Source organism: Rhinoderma darwinii, chromosome 9 (assembly GCF_050947455.1).
Source record: "Rhinoderma darwinii isolate aRhiDar2 chromosome 9, aRhiDar2.hap1, whole genome shotgun sequence".
NCBI classification, from domain to species: Eukaryota; Metazoa; Chordata; class Amphibia; order Anura; family Rhinodermatidae; genus Rhinoderma; species Rhinoderma darwinii.
The window spans coordinates 102,626,383-102,646,671 of NC_134695.1; the positions used below are offsets into that span (position 1 = coordinate 102,626,383).

The 20,289-nt window shown below is 47.3% G+C and overlaps 1 protein-coding gene and 1 long non-coding RNA gene across 3 annotated transcripts in view; one reads left to right on the top strand and one right to left on the bottom strand.

The window, feature by feature from the left end:
* LOC142661277 (uncharacterized) overlaps positions 1 to 20,289 on the top strand; it is a 201,637-nt gene that overhangs the window by 125,359 nt on the left and 55,989 nt on the right. The window lies entirely within an intron of this gene.
* The window catches only part of CPNE2 (copine 2), a 120,221-nt gene that overhangs the window by 34,427 nt on the left and 65,505 nt on the right, over positions 1 to 20,289 (bottom strand). For both annotated transcript variants that reach the window (XM_075838675.1, XM_075838673.1), the window contains exon 2: positions 19,529 to 19,719. In XM_075838675.1, the coding sequence (XP_075694790.1) occupies positions 19,529 to 19,696 (168 nt within the window). In that variant the 5' untranslated portion in view covers positions 19,697 to 19,719. The remainder of the gene's footprint in view (positions 1 to 19,528; positions 19,720 to 20,289) is intronic.

Sequence of the window (20,289 nt, forward strand, 5' to 3'; positions counted from 1 at the left end):
CTGACTCCAGCTTTCACCACTCAGGCTGGCAGGCTTAGGAGTGGGAGAACCTATCGCAATCTGGCCAGACTCAGCTAGCTCCCGCCCTCGGTCTATTTAAGCCTGCCCTTCCTGTCCCTCGGTGCTTGTGATTCTTTTCGTGTGGTTTCCTGGCCCAGCTACAGCTCCTTCTATTTTGATCCTGCTCCATACAGACCCTGGCTTACTGACTACTCTTCTGCTCTGCGTTTGGTACCTCGCACACTCCTGGCTTGACTCGGCTCGTTCACCACTCTGGTTGCTCACGGTGTTGCCGTGGGCAACTGCACCTTTCCCTTGCTTGTATTCCCTTGTATGTTTGTCGTGCACTTACTGAGCGCAGGAACCGCTGCCCAGTTGTACCCCGTCGCCTAGGGCGGGTCGTTGCAAGTAGGCAGGGACAGAGTGGCGGGTAGACTAGGGCTCACTTGTCCGTTTCCCTACCCCCCGTCATTACATACAGAGCATTTGTTCTCACACTGTCCATACATTAGTAAAACAGAAGTTACAGTTGCAGCAAAAGTTTGACAATTAATTATGTCTCTTGTACTTGCAGAGATATTGGTGTTTTTCTGTTTTGTTGTGGGAAGGAACAGGAAGTGCAGCCATATTGGTTGTCACTTGTGAAATAGCTCCTGAGGAAATGATGTAAAACTGTCAGTTTGTCATCGATTGCACATTCTGACAGTCAATTGTTAGGTTCTGATTAGTTCAAGGGGTTGTCCGGTTTCAGCAAATTAATGTTATTTTTGTATATGTGTGTGTATATATATATATATATATATGTTATACAATTTTCCAATATACTTTAGTTTTCAAGATCTCTGCTTGTTGTTATTCAGTAGGAACATTCTTTGTTTACTTCCAGTGGATAAAATTCTGTCCATGGTCATGTGATTGATCGTTAGAAGACACAGCTCTGATACGCATACCGTAAGGCCTTATTTACACGAGCGTGTTAAACGACTTTTATGCAGACACTATGGTTGTCACTGTTATGGGGGCATTGTTATAGGCTTTGTAATGGAGGAACTGAGGCTGTCTCTAGAGGCGGCACTGTAAGGGTATGTTCACACGGCCTATTTACGGACGTAATTCGGGCGTTTTTGCCCCAAATTACGTCTGAAAATAGCGCCTCAATAGCGCTGACAAACATCTGCCCATTGAAAGCAATGGGCAGACGTTTGTCTGTTCACACGAGGCGTATATTTACGCGCCACTGTCAAATGACGGCGCGTAAATAGACGCCCGCGTCAAAGAAGTGACCTGTCACTTCTTTGGCCGTAATTGGAGCCGTTATTCATTGACTCCAATGAATAGCAGCGCTAATTACGGCCGTAATTGACGCGGCGTTCAAGCGCCTGCACATGCCGGTACGGATGAAATTACGGGGATGTTTTCAGGCTGAAACATCCCCGTAATTTCAGCCGTAACGGACGCCCTCGTGTGAACATACCCTTAGGGTACGTGCACACGACCTATTTTCAGACCTAATGGAGGCGTTTTATGCCTCGAATTACGTCTGAAAAGACGGCTCCAGTACGTCGGCAAACATCTGCCTATTGCTTGCAATGGGTCTTACGATGTTCTTGGCAGACGAGCTGTAATTTTACGCGTCGCTATCAAAAGACGGCGCGTAAAATTACGCCAGCGTCAAAGAAGTGCAGAACACTTCTTGGAATGTAATTGGAGCCGTTTTTCATTGACTCCATTGAAAAAACGCTCCAATTACGTCCAAAATGGACGCCGTGAAAAACGCGTGCACTTGTAAAAACGTCTGAAATTCAGGAGCTGTTTTCGCCTGAAAACAGATCCGTAATTTCAGACGTATTTTGCGTTGCCGTGTGACAATACCCTTAGGCCCCATGCACACGACCGTAAAAACTCCCGTAATTAAGGCCCGTAATTACGGGCCCATAGACTTCTATTGGCCACGGGTACCTCCCCGTATGCTTACGGGAAGGTGCCCGTGCCGTTGAAAAAGATAGAACATGTCCTATTTCAGGCCGTAATTACGGCACGGGCAGCCCATAGAAGTCTATGGGGCTCCCGTAATTACGGGTGACTATGTGTGTGCACCCGTAATTACGGGAGCGTTGCTAGGCGACGTCAGTAAATAGTCACTGTCCAGGGTGCTAAAGAGTTAAACAATCGGCAGTAACTGTTTCAGCACCAGGGACAGTGGCTACCGATCACAATATAGATAAAGCTGTAAAAAAAAAAAAGACGTTCATACTTACCCAGAACTCCCTGCTTCTTCCTCCAGTCCGGCCTCCTGGGTTGACGTTACAGCCCATGTGACCACTTCAGCCAATCACAGGCCAATCACAGGCTGCAGCGGTCACATGGACTACCGCGTCATCCAGGGAGGTCGGACTGGATGTCAAGAGAGGGACGCGTCACCAAGACAACGGCCGGGTAAGTATGAAATTCTTTTACTTTTATTACGGAAAGGGCTGTCCCTTCTCTCTATCCTGCACTGATAGAGAGAAGGGGCTGCCGATTAGTGCAGTGCAATTTTTCAGCCAAAAACGTGCCTGTAAATACTGGTGCAATACGGGACGAATACGTGTGACCAGGGACCCGTATTTACGGGTGGACAAAAATACAGTCGTGTGCATGAGGCCTTACTAATATGGAGTCACTATGACTGATTCTATAATGGGTGCACTATCGCTCTCTCACTGGGCTCCGTGTATGTCTCATGTGGGGGCACTGTTGCAGGCTTGTTTGGAGGAACTGTGGATGTCACCATTATAGTGGATTTGCGGCAGCTCTTATGGATCACTATAGGTCACTGTTATATGGTCAGCTCTGTAAGGAGGGCGCAGTAGCTGTCTGTTGTGGGGCACTGTAACTTTCTTTTATGGGACACTGAACGTTATGGGGGTACTAGGGAGGCTCTCAAATGTGACACTGGCTCTAATCACTTGCAACCTGTTTCAAGATTAGGGTTACATATACACACTCTGCTGTCTGAAATGGCTGATAACAGGGAACAATAGATTACATTGCATTGTACAGCAAATGGACAACCCACATTTTCGGTTGAGAGCCCTTTATACAAGTACTTCTGTCCCTTTGAATGTTCACAAGGACTGTTTGTAGCCAGATACTAAAATATGGTATTTCCGTCCCCGTGTGTGCTTTTTTCTGTATTATCAGATTTACTGCTGACTTTAGCCCCAAAGATGAGAAATGGCAAGTGTGTAGTTTTTTATATAGGTGGAAACAGCACTAGATAATACACTGACTGTTGTGTTGGTCCAGATGTGGACACTCAGGTTTTATCCTATCCTTAAAAACCATTAGGTTGGACGATTGATAGTATGGGATACAGAGGATTATTGATTTTCTATTCAATTTGGGATCGTGAGTCCCCCGAGAAATGGAAATTCAATTATGCTACAGTACCTATACATGTGATGGCTAAAAGTTGTTCAAAAGTTTTGACTATCGAGCCTTACCATTACCATGTTTATCTCAGCAGAACATGTATGTGAGCAGCTGCCAGACACCTCAGGCGCCACTTATCTTCAGGAAGAAAGAAATGAATCATCCAAATAAATCCAAAGCTGATTCATCATCTAATAGCTCCTATAATTTATAAGATTGCCAACATCCTACACTTCCCTAAGGCCTCTTTCGCACATTATTTTTTCAGCAATTTTAAACACTTGAAAAGCCGCCATGAATTTTAAGCGTTTTTCAATGCGATTTTTTTTTTTTTTACATGCGTTTTTGATGGTCGATTTTTATTTTGTACATGCGTTTACAGTGTTTTTTAAGTCTTTTATAGAGGGGATTAGTCCTATAGAAAAAATTCCAGAAAAAATAAAAAAAACATACCCACTGATCCCAAAAACACCACAAACCAAAACACTTTGTATGTAGAAGTGCTTTATATATTTTTACTATATACTTTAAAGTAACATCTGGCTGCAGCATTTCTGACCGAAAAAAAAAAGAACGCAGTGAAAAACGTCAATGAAAACGGCAAAAAAAATCACCGCAAAATGCAGCCTTACACAATGAATTATCACAGCTATCATTACCGCTCTCTAGTCATCCATAAGCAGAGCTATGAAATCTATACACATTGTTATATCTGTCAATAGAAAGGGCAGACAGCGCACAGCTGCACAGATATTACTGTAATGGTCGGTCGGGGCCCCGTGGCGGGTCTCATCTCTGGATCACAATGTGATTAGAAGAGCCTTGTACAATAGATGACAAGACATTTTCATTGCAACTTTTGCCATTGCCAAGATTTGTATCAGTGCAATCTACAACTGCAGGGAGAATAACCTGTAATCTAAAGCCACGGCCATTATCATTATGACGTCCGACCCTCTTCCCCTATATCTCAGATCATCGGATGCATGTTGCTTTCTCCATTAGATCTTATAGAGATGTTCTCCCTTAGAAGCTTACGGCATAGTACGGACCACCATAGGGCAATACATGTAGTGCCTACGTCTCCATAGTGCGGAGCCGTAGGTACTCCATGTGCTGCAGTATAGGAGCGGCCGCACTGCCGACCACAGGACATAAGGGGAGGCCGCCATGACAGGATAGGAGGTAGTGGGAAGTAAAGGGTTAATAGGTATAACGGTAGTTAAGGGAGGGATGCATAAGCGCAGTTAGGGGAGGGGCTCGGAGGGAGGAGGGGGTGAGAGTAACGGCTTCCCGCTGTTTTCCTCAGTGCGAGGGAGACAGCGAGAAGAACAACATCATAAGCAGTGAGCTGTTCCTTTGCATTTTTTACTTACCTGGGCGGTTGATGGCGTCTTTCGAGGGTCTGGTGGAGCGGCTCCGGGTGGCAGCGGAGTCACATGAGGACGGCTGGTTCGAGACACAGGTGACAAGGCTGGTGGGGCTGGCGGCGCCCCAGGCAGCAGGGCCCCGGCGCTCGCATCGCGCGGTGTCCAGAGAGGGGGGAGGGACGGATCCCCTGCACTCGTCTCCCTCGTTGTCAGCGGCTGCAGTGCTGGACTTAGATGTGGGCAGCCCGCTGCTGTTCACGACTCCGGTTAGTGGGGGAAGTGATCCGGTTTCTGCAGAGGTGGTGACTGCTCGCAGGTCTAGGCGTACCCGCCCGCCGGCGAGACTTAGCCCGGAGGAAATCCCGCGGGCACGGCGCCGCCGGGGAAGCCCCTCCAGGGTCGCTGCAGGCCGGTCTCCAGGGAGAGCGGCATCCCCTAGGAGGTCCCGGCCTGGCAGAAATCCCCAGCCGCGGCGGTGCTTGGCGGTGAGGGTGGGGGGGGGCTGCTCCCAATTTTCCAAATACCCCCCCCTCCGTCGGGGGTGATACAGGAGATGGGCATGTCGGCAGCCCCGCATGATGAAGAGCCAATCAGGGGGCTGGCTGCTACGAGGTTGTCTGCAGGGAGGATGGAGAGTCCTGTGGGAGGTGGAGTGCGGTCAGAGGTCTGGGTTCCGCGGATCGGGCAACAGGCGGTTGGCCCTCTCAGCATCAGGGCTCCAATGGAGGCCGGCCCTGCGGGACAATCGGGAAGAGGATCTCCGTGCCCTCACTGTGTGTGTGGGCAGCGGTCGCAGTTGACGAGGGATTTGGAAGAGTGAGAAGTCAGAGAGCATCAGCGTGGTCAAGTTAGTCCGGCTGGCGGGATCACAGCGCCTGAGCAGCCAGGTGGGTGTTCATCTTCTATCTCTGTTCATACTGCTGGTTTGTCGGGGGGTGCGAGGGTCGTGTCGAGCAGCGCGGCCGATGGCGGGCCTTCTGGGGGGAATGTTAGTGGTTTCGTGGATTTAGTAGGTTGTTTGCGCGAGCTGGTGAATAAGTTAGATAAGTCACAGGCGTCGGTATCGGCGGGAGTGGCTCCGGTGGCGGTTTGGGGGACGGCAGCGCTGGGGGGGGGCAGCCACTGGTGGGGTTGCAAGCTGGGGCCTCCGGTGGGGCTGTAGCGGTGTCGGTACAGACGGAGGGGGCACAAGAAGGCGATAGAGTACGGTTGGACGATAAAGCGCGGGGTGAAGTCTATGTGTGTTTCGAGGGTCCGTTGGGAGCGCATTTAAAACAGGAGGTTCGCGAGCGCATTTGGAAGGACGAATATGTGGAAATATTTTCTCTCCTTCCTTTGGCGAAATTTAATTTGGATAAAGGAAAAAGGGACGAGAGTAAAAAGGAGGAGGAGGATCGGCGGCGTTATCGTCTTATTCCACAAATGTTTGTGAACTGGCTTCAGGCGTTTGCAATATTGGCTAGTGTGGTGGGGGAAAAAGCTCCAGAACATTGCTCTGCCCTTTTCTGTTACATGGACGCTATTGGGGAGGCGCATCGGGTTTATGGCGGTATGGCATGGTTGCGTTACGATGAGCAGTTTCGGCAGCGGAAGGCGGTGCGACCCAGCATTAGATGGGATCAGAAGGACATCGCGTTGTGGTTGCGGGTGACTGCTCCGGTTAAGCCGGGACAGTCCTTTCCAGGGAGCGGGGGATCTGCAGGGCAGGTCGGGCAGTCTGGTCAGAGTTCCGGTTCGAAACTTGGTTTCTGTTGGCAATTTAACGACGGCCAATGTAAATTTGGGGCCACGTGCAAGTTCAAGCACGTGTGTTCCCATTGCAGCGGGATGTCTCATGGTGCGTCAAAATGCTTACGAAAAGGTAAAAGGGGAGGGGTTTCGGGGGGGGGGGCAGCTGGTCAAGGGAGTGACACCGGTGAGGTTAGCAAGGATGGCCCCCTTTCTAAGTAATTATCCGGATAGGGCTGGGGCAAAGTTGATTGAGGACGGTTTTAGTTGTGGTTTTGTGATTCCTGCTCCCCCGTATGACATTCCGGTCACTCGTAGGAATCTTAGGTCCGCGTATCAACACGCAGGGGTGGTCACCGAGAAATTGCGGAAGGAGGTTAGTTTGGGCCTTTTGTAGAACCCCCGGTGGATGACTTGGTGGTGTCTCCATTGGGGGTTGTGCCTAAGCGTGAGCCTAACAAGTTTCGTTTGATACACCATTTGTCCTTTCCCCGGGGTGCATCGGTGAACGATGGAATTGATCCAGAGTTGTGTTCAGTGGTGTACGCGTCTTTTGATAAGGCAGTGGTTTTGGTTAGGGAAGCGGGGGAAGGTGCATTGCTGGCAAAAACGGATATTGAAGCGGCGTTTCGGTTACTGCCGGTTCATCCAATGAGCCAACGGTTGTTGGGTTATTTTTGGGAAGGGGAATTTTTTGTGGATCGTTGTTTGCCGATGGGTTGTTCTTTGTCGTGCGCGTATTTTGAGGCATTTAGTTTGTTTTTGGAATGGGTAATACGGGAGGTCGCAGGTGTGAAGTCTGTCATTCATTACCTGGATGATTTTTTGTGTGTTGGCCCGGGTGGTTCAACCGTGTGCGCAAATATTTTGTATGCCTTACAGGGGGTCATGAGGGACTTTGGAGTCCCGTTGGCTCCGGACAAGACGGAGGGTCCGGTTACTGTTATTCGTTTTCTAGGTATAGAAATTGACTCGGTCTTGATGGAATGTAGACTACCTGAAGACAAATTGACAGGGCTTTGGTTGGAAGTTCAGGCATTGGCTCGGCTTAAAAAGGTTACGTTGCGTAGTTTGCAATCAGTATTGGGGAAGTTAAACTTCGCGTGTCGGATCATGCCCATGGGCAGAGTGTTTAGTAGGCGGCTGGCGGCGGCGACAGCCGGGGTGTTGGCACCGCATCATTTTGTGAGATTGAGTGGTGAGCACCAGGGCGGATTTGGGCGTGTGGCATCAGTTTTTGGGCCAATATAACGGGCGGTCACTTTGGATGGATGGGGCTATGGATTCAGTGGATTTAGATTTGTTTACGGATGCGGCTGGAGGGGGCGGATTTGGAGCTTATTGTGGGGGCCAGTGGTGCGCCGGAGGGTGGCCAGATACCTGGGTTGACAACGGTTTGACGAAAAACTTGGCCTTACTCGAGCTGTTCCCTATTGTGGTCGCGGTGACCATTTGGGGGGCAGGCTCAGGAACAAGAAGATTCGTTTTCACTGTGATAACTTAGGGGTGGTATTGGCTATCAATAATATCTCTGCGTCATCTTCTCCAGTGGTGCAACTGTTACGGCACTTGGTGCTAGTATGTTTGTCCTTATATGCTTGGGTGGTGGCGGTGCATGTTCCAGGGATTGAAAATTGTGTTGCTGATGCCCTTTCTCGCTCGCAGTGGGATCGTTTTCGTCAGCTGGCGCCGGGAGCGGATCGGATCGGCATGGTTTGTCCGGATCATCTCTGGGAGTTGGTTTCGCTGCGGCAGAAGCATTGATCGAGCGATCTCTGGCGAGCTCTACGTGGGCATCATACAGGGCTGGCTGGGCTCAATGGGAGCTTTGGCTGAGATCCCTAGGTGACGTCCGGTCTGACCGGGACAGACTGGTGGCTTTGTTGTACTGGTTGGGGGACGCGTATGAGTCAGGTGTGTCTGTATCCAAAGTGAACAAGTTTGTGTCCGCAGTGGCGTTTGGTTTGAAACTGCATGGATTGGTGGATGTGACTAAAGAGTTTTTAGCGGTACAAGCTTTGAAAGGGGTTCGCAGGGGGAGAGTGTCGGTGGATCGGCGGCGGCCGGTTTCTTTTCAGATTCTTTTCCTGCTGGGATTGGCTGTGGAAGGGGTTTGTAGTTCGGGTTTTGAAGTCCGATTGTTCCGCCTGGCCTTTTCGTTAGCCTTTTTCGGGGCGTTTAGAATTGGCGAACTGGTGTCGCCAAGTTTTTCACGGGCGGGCGGTATAGCTTTGGATGATGTGGAATTGTTCGGTGACAGGGTGGAGATTGTGCTGCGTAGGTCAAAAACTGACATAACGGGCAAGGGTCGGCGGATAGTGTTGTTCGCTTTAGAGGGTTAGGTGATGTGCCCGGTACATTGTGTGGCTGCGTTTGGGGGGAAAAGGGGGTTAACGGGGGTTCCGTTGTTACGACATGAGGACGGGTCGTTTCTATCTAGATTCCAGTTTAGTGCGGTGTTCAAGCGCTGTTTGATTGCAATCGGGGTTCAGGAGACTGAGTATTCCTCACATTCATTTCGAGTTGGCGCGGCGACGGAGGCGGTGAGATGGGGGTTGGATGAGGCGGGGGTGAGGCGCATCGGGAGGTGGGAGTCTAACCGTTTTCGTACCTACGTGCGTCCTCATCTGCTTTAACAGGGCTCAATTATTACTAAAGTGGAGGTGTGAGTCAGAAAATGGAGTGCGGATGGGATTGTAAGATGTGTGTTTTCTCTTTTTTCAGGTTTACGCCCTTGTCTGGTCTGGATCTTGGGGCATTCTTTTGTTTACTGGGGCGCTCTGAGGGCAGATGTTCGTCCTGATGGCCGCCAACTGAGGATTCCGCGGGAAGAGGCTGTCCTGCACTGGTTGGGTTTTAGGGGAATGGTCTGGGCTAGGGTGGTACAGGAAGTACAAATATATACCCAGTTAGACCGGGTTCCCGACATTTTAGTGTTGCATGTGGGGGGAAATGATTTAGGAGTGCGCCCTTTTCGTGATCTGATTAGGGACATTAAGCACGATTTGTTGTGCTTATGGGCATTGCACCCGAGATTATTGATAGTCTGGTCGGACATTGTGCCGAGAAAGTCGTGGCGTTTGGCTCGATCGGTTGAAAGGTTGAATAAGGCCAGAATAAAGGTTAATAGGGCGGTGTCAGCTTTTGTGGCAAAGCATGGTGGAGTGGTGGTCAGGCATAGGGACCTGGAAGCCGGTGTGGGGTGTTACTGGAGACATGATGGGGTGCACCTGAATGAGGTTGGGATGGATATATGGAGTTTGTCCCTGGCAGAAGGAATCGAAAGAGGGGTGTTGGTGTGGAGGAGCTCATAGGCTTGAGGTGGTCAAGGCCCATTTCGCAGTGGCGTGGGGAGTCCTTGAGGTTGGTCAGTAAAACTGGTGGGGGAGGTCGCATCAGGGGTATGCGTCCCCCAAAATATGTGGAAGGCTTCTTAGGGTGTTACCCCTTTGAAGTGCTTTATGGAAAAAGCCATCTGCAAGTGAGCGGTGCTTTCGAGCCGGGTTACGGCTGGAGGTAAAAACAAGTGGTGGTGGCAGATGGCTAGTTGGTTTCGATTTGGCGGTAACCTCAAGGGCTTCCCTGGTCATGTTTTTATTTATGTTGACCCTGTTAAGGGTTTTTTGTGATGTGTTTTTGGAAGAATTCCAATTCTGGGGAATTCTTGGGTGTTTTTTAATATTTGGGTTATAAAATTTTATTTGCATAAAATTTATAATAAACGGCTGCTGTGGCCATTAAAATCCAACCTCGGTGTCATGTGTTTTATTCTGGAGGCTAAAGAAGGTACGGTTCACTCTACTCTACTTATCCAAGTCAAGGAGCGGCCGCACTGCCGACCACAGGACATAAGGGGAGGCCGCCATGACAGGATAGGAGGTAGTGGGAAGTAAAGGGTTAATAGGTATAACGGTAGTTAAAGGAACAGTGTCATCACAAATTTATTTTTCATATGTTAAAGATGTTAGTGCTTTATTAAAAACGTTTTTATATTTATTTGTGTGTTTGTGTTTTACTTTTTCTTATTTTTACACTTTTTCTTCCCTATGGGGGCTGCCATTTTTTGTTCCATTTCTGTATGTGTCGATTAACGACACATACAGACATGGAATACGGCAGCCACAGTCCCATAGGGACTGCGAACGGCTCCCGTCCCATCCACTTCTGTGTACGCCGTCTGTGTGGGAACTGCGCATGCGCCGCTCCCACACAGTCCAATTTGAAATTAGCGCCGTCCGGCGCCATTTTCCTGTGGACCGGAAGTCGCGGCCGGACAGTAAGATTACTACTTCCGGTCGCGGCTTCCGGACTTGTGCACTTGGACCAGCGGCAGCAGACGGAGCGGACGGGCCGGAGGGAGCCGCGGCGGCAGGAGCAGGTAAGAGATTTCAATGTATGTTCGTGTTTGTGTACGTTTACTACTGTATTTTAACCTTCTACACTGTGTGTTAGCTCAAAAAATGGCGACACACAGTGTAGGAGGTTAGACCGTTCAAACCCCTCGTTTATCCCGGCACTAGCCAGGATAAAGGAGGGTGGGGGATGCTGAGAGCTCACTAGAGCGAGGGCTTTTTACCCAATTTTGCAATGCTGCAATTTTGGGAATAGCTCCATCTAGTGACCAGCAATGGGAAATATTATAAATTAGAATCTAATTTATAATATTTCCTGACTCGTGAAAAAAATAAAAAAAATTTGAACAATGTTTAATCACCTACACACTAAATGTTTAATTAAAAAAAAACAAACATGTTTTTCTGGCAACACATTCCCTTTAAGGGAGGGATGCATAAGCGCAGTTAGGGGAGGGGCTCGGAGGGAGGAGGGGGTGAGAGTAACGGCTTCCCGCTGTTTTCCTCAGTGCGAGGGAGACAGCGAGAAGAACAACATCATAAGCAGTCCCATCCACCCGCCCTTTATTTTCGGATTTTTGCATGAAAATGTGTGATCAGGAGGGTATATGGTGAATGATATATGGGGGAATATGTTGTCACAGTGGCTGGCGTGGGGAGTCCTTGAGGTTGGTCAGTAAAACTGGTGGGGGAGGTCGCATCAGGGGTATGCGTCCCCCAAAATATGTGGAAGGCTTCTTAGGGTGTTACCCCTTTGAAGTGCTTTATGGAAAAAGCCATCTGCAAGTGAGCGGTGCTTTCGAGCCGGGTTACGGCTGGAGGTAAAAACAAGTGGTGGTGGCAGATGGCTAGTTGGTTTCGATTTGGCGGTAACTTCAAGGGCTTCCCTGGTCATGTTGTTATTTATGTTGACCCTGTTAAGGGTTTTTTGTGATGTGTTTTTGGAAGAATTCCAATTCTGGGGAATTCTTGGGTGTTTTTTAATATTTGGGTTATAAAATTTTATTTGCATAAAATTTATAATAAACGGCTGCTGTGGCCATTAAAATCCAACCTCGGTGTCATGTGTTTTATTCTGGAGGCTAAAGAAGGTACGGTTCACTCTACTCTACTTATCCAAGTCAAGGCTCCTGCACACAGCTCTGCCATATGCCTAAATCTGTGGAACAGTGAAGATTTATGTCCTTCAGGGTCAGTGGAAGTCTCTGCAAGAGCAGTGTAATTGTGGTACAATAAAATAGGAACCAAATGGGAAAAAAAATGGGAATAAAATCCATTTATTGTTTTAGAATTTTACATACAAAATAAATCTAGTGACCACCAACATACCTTTTCACGGCAGCCTAGTTTAAGTCCTGCACAGGTGTCCCGTGTGGCCTGGAGCGGGTGCTTGGCCGTCTTTTGACAGCCTGGCTTTAGCTAAACGGTCACAATCAAACCTTCCTTCAATTACGACCGTTTAACCTATTAGATGTGACCGCAGAATCTACGTGGTTTGCAGAGGGAGGGGCTCTGTCACCAATCAGCGGCCCACAAATGCGATCGCAGGCCACCGATGGATTGCCATGGCAGCCGGCGGCCTAACTAAGGCCCTCATTCATGGTTATATGCCTATTAGGCCGTGCCAGAGGCATGACCTAATAGATTGCCTGTCAGTTTTAGGGCGGATTCAGACTAATGTGTTTTGCGTCCGTGCCGGCCGCGTGGTTTTCACGCGGCTCTCGCGGACCTAGAGAAGTCTATGGGGCAGTGCAGACAGTCCGTGAGTTTTGCGCAGCATTAGTCCGCTGCGTCAAACTCGCGACATGTTCTATGTGATGGCGTTTTTCGCGCATCACGCACCCATTGAAGTCAATGGGTGCGTGAAAATCACGCATGCCCCACGGAAGCACTTCCGTGGGACAAGCGTTATTCGCGCAATAACAGTAAAAGAATGAACGTAAACAGAAAAGCACCACATGCTTTTCTGTTTACAAACATCCAAACGGAGTGTCATAAAGATGGCGGCTCTGTGAAAAGCACGCAGTCGCGCATCCATATGAACAGGGCACACGGAGCTGTCAAGTGCCATTTGCGCACGCAAAACGGCGCGTTTTTTGCGTGTGCAAAAACGGCACGTTCGTCTGAATCAGCCCTTACACTGACAGGCAGTAATGCTTTGGTATACAAAGTATACCAAAGCATATCAGCGATCAAAAGATCATATGATTAAGTCTCCTAGTGGGACTAAAAAAAATAATTGATTAATGTTATATAAAAATTATTAAAAAAGTGAATAGTAAAAAAAATTATGTTTTTTTAATGTAAAAAGTGGTTTCAATTTGTTTATTTAAAAAAATCAAAAAATTACGTATATATGGTATCACCGCATTTGTAATGACCTGAAAAATAAAGTTAACATGTTTTTTAAACCACTAGGTGGTCGTTGTAAAAACAAACACAAAATACAACGGCGCAATTTAAATTTTTCACAATTGCCCTTCCATAACAACAGAAAAAGTTAATCAATGCGTCCCATGTACCCCAAAATAGTACCAATGAAAACCTACATCTCATCTCGCAAAAAAACAGTCCACACATGGCTACGTCTACGGAAAAATAAAAAAGCTAAGGCTCTTGAAATGCAATGATTTGAAAACAAAAACTTTTTAAAGTCAAAAGTATTTTTAAAGTGTGAAAGTAGAAAAAACATAAAAAAACCTATACATATTTAGTATTGACTTAAAGGGATCCTGTCATCAGCATTTTCGGTATGAAGCCTGCAATACCCTTTGAAAGTGGGTGAAAAATCATTGTTAACTAACCTATAAATAAGTTAAAAGTCGGCTCTGTACCTTTAGTATTCCGGTTTTCAGTGGTCCCACGCCGTATGCAAATGACCACAAAAGAGTCAAATCTTCACTCGAAAAGAGTCAGATTTTCCTTCCTCCGGCGTTTCAGAGTTGGCTCCGCCTCCTTGTTGTTGATTGACAGCTTCTCTCACTCCACTGCACATGAAATCCCGCGCTTGCGCATTGAGACTGTAAAGTAGATGTTCTCACATTATCGGACTGCGCATGCTCGGCGCTCTGTGTGACGTCATCATATGCCGTCGGTTCCTCTTCTAATCCAGCCCCCGTCTCCTGACAGCTGAGTGAACGAAGCGAGCGGGGTGCGTACCCGCGCGGCGCATGCGCAGTTAAATATTTCCGGATGAATGAAGCAGGGAAGGTGGTGAGGCACGCATGCGCGAGATGTGAACCGAGAGTTCGGCAATTAGGGCTGTACAGGCGGCGTACGTGGGCGGAGTCAAGATCGTGCGTCACAAAGCTAAAATGAATTAGCATAAAAGGCGGTAAAACTTTTAATGGCTATATTTCGGGCAAGAAGAAGAAGAACGGAGAGAAGAACACATCAATGCACTATGGACAGCAGCGGGCACTACAGGGTCAGGACGTTTTAAAAGGTAAGATGGTGATGACAGGATCCCTTTAAGCATAAAACCCATAGAATACAAGTAGCATGTTATTTATGCTGCACGATGAACGGCGTAAATAATTTGAAATGCATAAAACAATGGTGGAATTGCTGTTTTCTTTTTCTATTCTCCCACAAAAAAAGCTAATAAAAGTTCCCAAAAAATTATATGTACCCCAAAAAAGTGCCATTAAAAAATACAATTCCGTCCGCAAAAAACAAGTCCTCATACTGCTATGTCAACGGAAAAATAAGATAGTTATAGCTTTTTGAATGGGGCGATGGAAAAATGTTTTTTTTTTTAAGAGACTGCATTTACATGTCGGCAGGCTCCAGAGCTGAAATCTCTCAGCATTCCTTGATAGCTTAGTGTGTTCACAGTGCTTGTTCTGGTGATTTGTAATTTATGAAGTCATTGAACAGTCTGAAGCACGAAAAACAAACTATCTTACTGCACTATAGGAGTTGAGCTAAGCTTGTATGACGTGTCTGATGATAAGCTTGTTGACTGTTTCCAATGACAACCAGCAGCATTGTGAATGCAGCTCTGGACTATAATACAGATTCTGTAACTCAGTCCAAGACAAGGACGACCACCCTCTATGATGTCTCTATGAGTTTATAGGTCATAGAAAGAGACGTGAAGAGACAAACCCATTAATAGACCCAATTGTCACGTCGTTCTTTTTGTCTGGTGTTTTTTAGCTCTCTTCCGAAGAGAACATGTTGGCGTTTATCAAAAAAATAAATAAAAGAAGTTGGAGTAAAGTAATAAAGAAAATTACTTTTCGCATCGTATGAAATAAATTTACATCAGACGTGTCAATTAATAAGAGAACGGGGTTCAGGAGCGGAGGCAGGGAAGGCTCACCGGTACAATCCCAACTCCACAGACAATGTGCTACAAATAGACATAAAGACTGTTATTATGTAGCGCTCGTTCTGCATATTACAAACACTCTGCTTTCTTTAAGAATGGTGAAAATACTTTTACAGGCCCCATAAAAGCTCCTGTGGGTTCCATTAGACACAGATTTAAAAGTTCACCGTTTGCTGCACTTTTAGCCATAAAGAAACCTTAGAAAAAAATTACCATAAAATTAGCCCCACTGTGAGGGTAAATGGTCCTGCTGTCTCAATTTACTGTACTATTTTGTGCGAGAAAAACTGCCCACGCAAAAGATTATCAGCCTGATCTCCAGCCGTATTTAGCCAACAGGAGAAAATCGGAACGGCTTGTTCCAGTTTGTTTTTCTCCAACACTAAGGCCCAGTTCACACAGTTTTTTTACATGGAAACCGTGTTGGAATCAGCGCCAAAAAACATCTGAAACCGCCTCCCACCGATGTCAAAATCTGCCTCAAAATTCCTGAAGGAGTTTTGAGGCAGATTTTTCTGCCTGCAAAAAAACCCAGTGTGAACAGGACCTGAGGGCGATAGAAAGACCGGAATCCATGAGTAGGATCTGCCATAAAGGGGTTACTCGGCTCGTAATACGGCAATGACCTTTTTTTACAGGGCAGGTAGAGCATTTGGAGGCTCTCCAAATTCACAGGATGCCCGAAAAAAAGAGATATGCTGGGAATGTCCCGTTATTGTGATACAGCTTGGAAAAAAAAAACAAAGAGCGAAGTTTTAACAAGTCGTAAATATTCCAATTTTGTAAATCCTTAAAAAAAATTACAAAAATTCCTGCTTTGAGCAATTTTTCTAATAGAGAAGTTCCAGGAATTCTCCATAGATTAGTATTTAATTACATCGCTAATTGATACTCCTATTTGATTAAATTACTTAAATTCTTCTTTCAAATACCGTCCCACAATCCCATGCTCTCCAGCACAGTTATAAATACTCTCCAATCTGGGTGGGATCTATGGCTCTGCTCATCCTGAACCTCTTGATTCAAGAATAGAATGCCAGGCTGTATTGAAGACTGACACACAGGCAGGGCAACAGAACAGAACTCGTGTAACTGTAAAACAATGTACATTTATATGCCATTAATGATCTGTGAAAAGCTGGGTGACGACCCCTATAGACAACCACCATCACGGCAGCCATCAACCATCACCTGTTATCAAAGAAGGAAACCAAAAATGTCCGTATGAAATATAAAGACATTACACAAGAGGAAAGATCAGACAGGCCGGGACCAGACAAGGAGCTTGTCCTAATTTTTTTAAACCTTGGCTTACAGAAGTAAAGCTGAAATCTGATTGGTTGTTATTGTATTGTGTATTTTCATTGTGTCCTGTACATGATTCTTTTCTATAGGGGAAGCTACAAGTCCAGAGAATTTTTCGTGCTTCTAAGGCTTTGTTCACATCTGCGTTGGGGTCCCGTTCTGACATCCCGTCAGAGCTTTCCGTCAGAACGGGACCCTGAACAGACACAAACGGAAACCAGAGGTTTCTATTTTAATCACCATTGATTTCAATGGTTACGGATCCGGTGCCCATGGTTTCCGTTTGTCTCTGTTGTGCACCGGATCCGTCGTTTTGCTGGAAGCAATAGCGTAGGGCAGGAGTCTCAAACTCGGCCGGGTAAGTGGGCCGCATATAGAAAAAATGGGAATTTGACGGGCCGCATTACTTTCAAATTTGATACAATACAAAATTATTGTTAATCAATTAGTTATTTGAACTACTATAACACTATATTACTATAATAATAATACTACATTACTATAATAATAGCGCTAGGTTTAAAATTTGAGATATTTCTCCACGTGCTTATTTCAACAATCCTGTCGCTAAATGCAGTCCGGCGGCTCAGTTAGCACACATGTCAAGATTGGGCAGCCCCTTTTTAGATAGTGCCGCAGTGCCCTCTGTGGATGCTGCCGCAGTGCCCTCTGTGGATGCTGCCGCAGTGCCCTCTGTGGATAATGCAACACACCCCTAGATAAGGCCACAGTGCCCTCTGTAGATAAGGCCACAGTGCCCTCTGTAGATAAGGCCACAGTGCCCTCTGTAGATAAGACCACAGTGCCCTCTGTAGATAAAGCCACAGTGCCCTCTGTAGATAAGGCCACAGTGCCCTCTGTAGATAAGGCCACAGTGCCCTCTGTAGATAAGGCCACAGTGCCCTCTGTAGATAAGGCCACAGTGCCCTCTGTAGATAAGGCCACAGTGCCCTCTGTAGATAAGGCCACAGTGCCCTCTGTAGATAAGGCCACAGTGCCCTCTGTAGATAAGTCCAGAGTGCCCTATGTAGATAATGCAACACACCCCTAGATAATGCCAGTGTCCTCTTCAGATACTGTCATACACCCACTTGTAGATAACGCCACAGTGCCCTCTGTAGAGGCTGCCACAGTGCCCTCTGTAGAGGCTGCCACAGTGCCCTCTGTAGAGGCTGCCACAGTGCCCTCTGTAGAGGCTGCCCCAGTGATGTCAGGGGCTTGCCCAGAGCTGGAGTCCCAGGCAGAGCGCTAGTAGGCTCTTCCTGGGACTCCAGCTGTGCTCCTGACATCACTGGGACTCCTGCTCTGGGGAAGCCCCTGACATCATTGTCTATGTATGGACAGCGATGTCAGAGGCTTCCCCAGAGTCCCGGAGCAGAGCCGATAATAGCGCTCTGCCCGGGACTCCGCTCTGGGGAAGACCCTGACACACTGTCCATATATGGGCAGCGATGTCAAGGAATTCCACAGAGTCCCGGAGCAGAGCAGACACCAGCGCTCTGCTCGGGACTCCGGCTCTGGGGAAGCCCCAGACATCGCTGTTCATATGTGGACAGCGATGTCAGGGAATTCCACAGAGTCCCGGAGCAGAGCCGACACCAGCGCTCTGCTCGGGACTCCGGCTCTGGGGAAGCCCCAGACATCGCTGTTCATATGTGGACAGCGATGTCAGGGAATTCCAGAGTCTCGGAGCAGAGCCGATACTAGCGGCTCTGTGTCCCGCGGGCCACAGATGACAGCCCCAGGGGCCGCATGCGGCCCGCGGGCCGCGTGCTTGAGACCCCTGGCGTAGGGGATGTGCACACACAAAATCAAAAATGTCTCAAAATACGGAGCGGTTTTCAAGGGAAAACAGGTCCTGATTTTCAGAAGTTTTTTAATCAAACTTGCGTTTTTCACGCCCGTTTTTGGAGCTGTTTTTCTATAGAGTCAATGAAAAACTGCTCCAAAAACGTCTCAAGAAGTGAAAAACGCCCTGTCGGAACAGAACGCCATTTTTCTCATTGAAATCAATGGGCAGATGTTTGGAGGAGTTCTGCTTCCGTTTTTTTACAGGCATTTTTCGAGGCGTAAACGCCCCGAAATATGCTTGAAAGCACTCCATGTGATCATGCTCCAATTCTGCTTCTGGCTAAAAAAGCCGCATGAGAAGAACTGGGCCTTAGTCCTATATGGGATCTGTAACACAAAGGCCTTATCCAGATAAACGTTGTATACGTGCGTGTGCGGTCCGTTAAAACAACGGACAAACGAACCTATGCAATAAAATGGGGCTACTCAGACATGCGTGACTTTTCACGCAGCGTGTTCCCGCTGCGTGAAATTCACTGCATGTCCTATTATAGTCCGTTTTTGCGGACCACGCACCCATTGAAGTCTATGGGTGCATGAAAATCACGGACATCACACAGACGTCGTCCGTGTGCTGTCCGTGTTTCACGCAACAGTTGCTAATGAAAGGAAGAAAAAAAATAATAATTTCCCAGTCCCACCGCGGTACAGGTGAACGGGACTCCTGCCTCCTCACGGAACTGCTGATCCGTACTGAACAAAATTATACAGCAGTTTTGCGGGAAGGCAGGAGTCCCGTTCACATGTACCGCGGTAGGGCCGGGAAATCTGTCCGACACTCGGTCGTGTGCAAGAAGTTGTGCTGAGCTAAAAACGCAAACGTGGCGTTTTCATAAAAATGCTGTATGTGAATCCACGGTGAAGGTAGTTTAGAGAAATCCTCCTGTTGTGCTACATGAGCATTTATAGCCCGACCATCATTTATGTTGTGAACCTCAAGTTTAATATCTCAAACATGGCAAAACAAAATCTATATTCTGAGCTGTGAGACCAGAGCAAGTGAGTTGTAAGGTCACCTTCAGATCCTCAGGGGCAATGAGACTCTGGTTATTGCCACGTAATACCGCTCATATAAAGTCTCATTTCTCAGAATAGTAGCCACTGTATGAACCATAATCAATAATTCCCCAATGCAAGATAATGTAGCTGGAAATGACACATTCATTCCGTACCTCAGTCCATTTTTCATTTACTTCCAAAAGTAAGACGCAAAAGGGGTCCGATTTGGAGGCTACATCCCGATCCAGGAGGTTTTGACAGGAAACAGAAAGTTCCACTCTGCACACGCAGTACTGGGATCCCACCGGAGCGGCGGAGGAGGAGCTGTACGTGTAAGCCATGGGTGGCAACAAAGCACGGCAATCTGAAAGCAAGAAGGAAAAGATTGATCAAGATATGGTTCGATGTATAAAGGGGCCCTCCGCCTGTAAAATACAAGACCACATGTAATATCGCTATAGGCCAATGGTCTGCAATCTGCAGATCTCCAGCTGCTGTGAAACTACAACTCTCAACATGCCCTGATAACCGCAGTCTAAACTTGCTGCACAGCTGAATGAAATCTATTGACCCCATTTTAGGCCTTATTCACATGAACGGGTGTTAAAAAGGCCATGAAAAACTGCTGTTTTTCACGATTGATTTGCATCCGTGCAGGACCCGTTTTCACAGATCCCTCATAGACTTGGGTCTAGTGAGGGATCCGTGAAAAACAGGCAAAATAGAACATGTCCTATTTTTTCACGGGCCATTGACGCTGTCTATTAAAAAAACACAGCTGTGTGAACAGCTTCATAGAAATACATTGATTTTTATGAAGCCGTGTGACGGCCGTTCTTGTGAATGAGGCCTCGGGCTGAGAGTAATGTAGTGTACGCTGCACATAAAGGGTTTTACAAGGGACTACAAGTAAACCAACTGCATGATGCAAAAT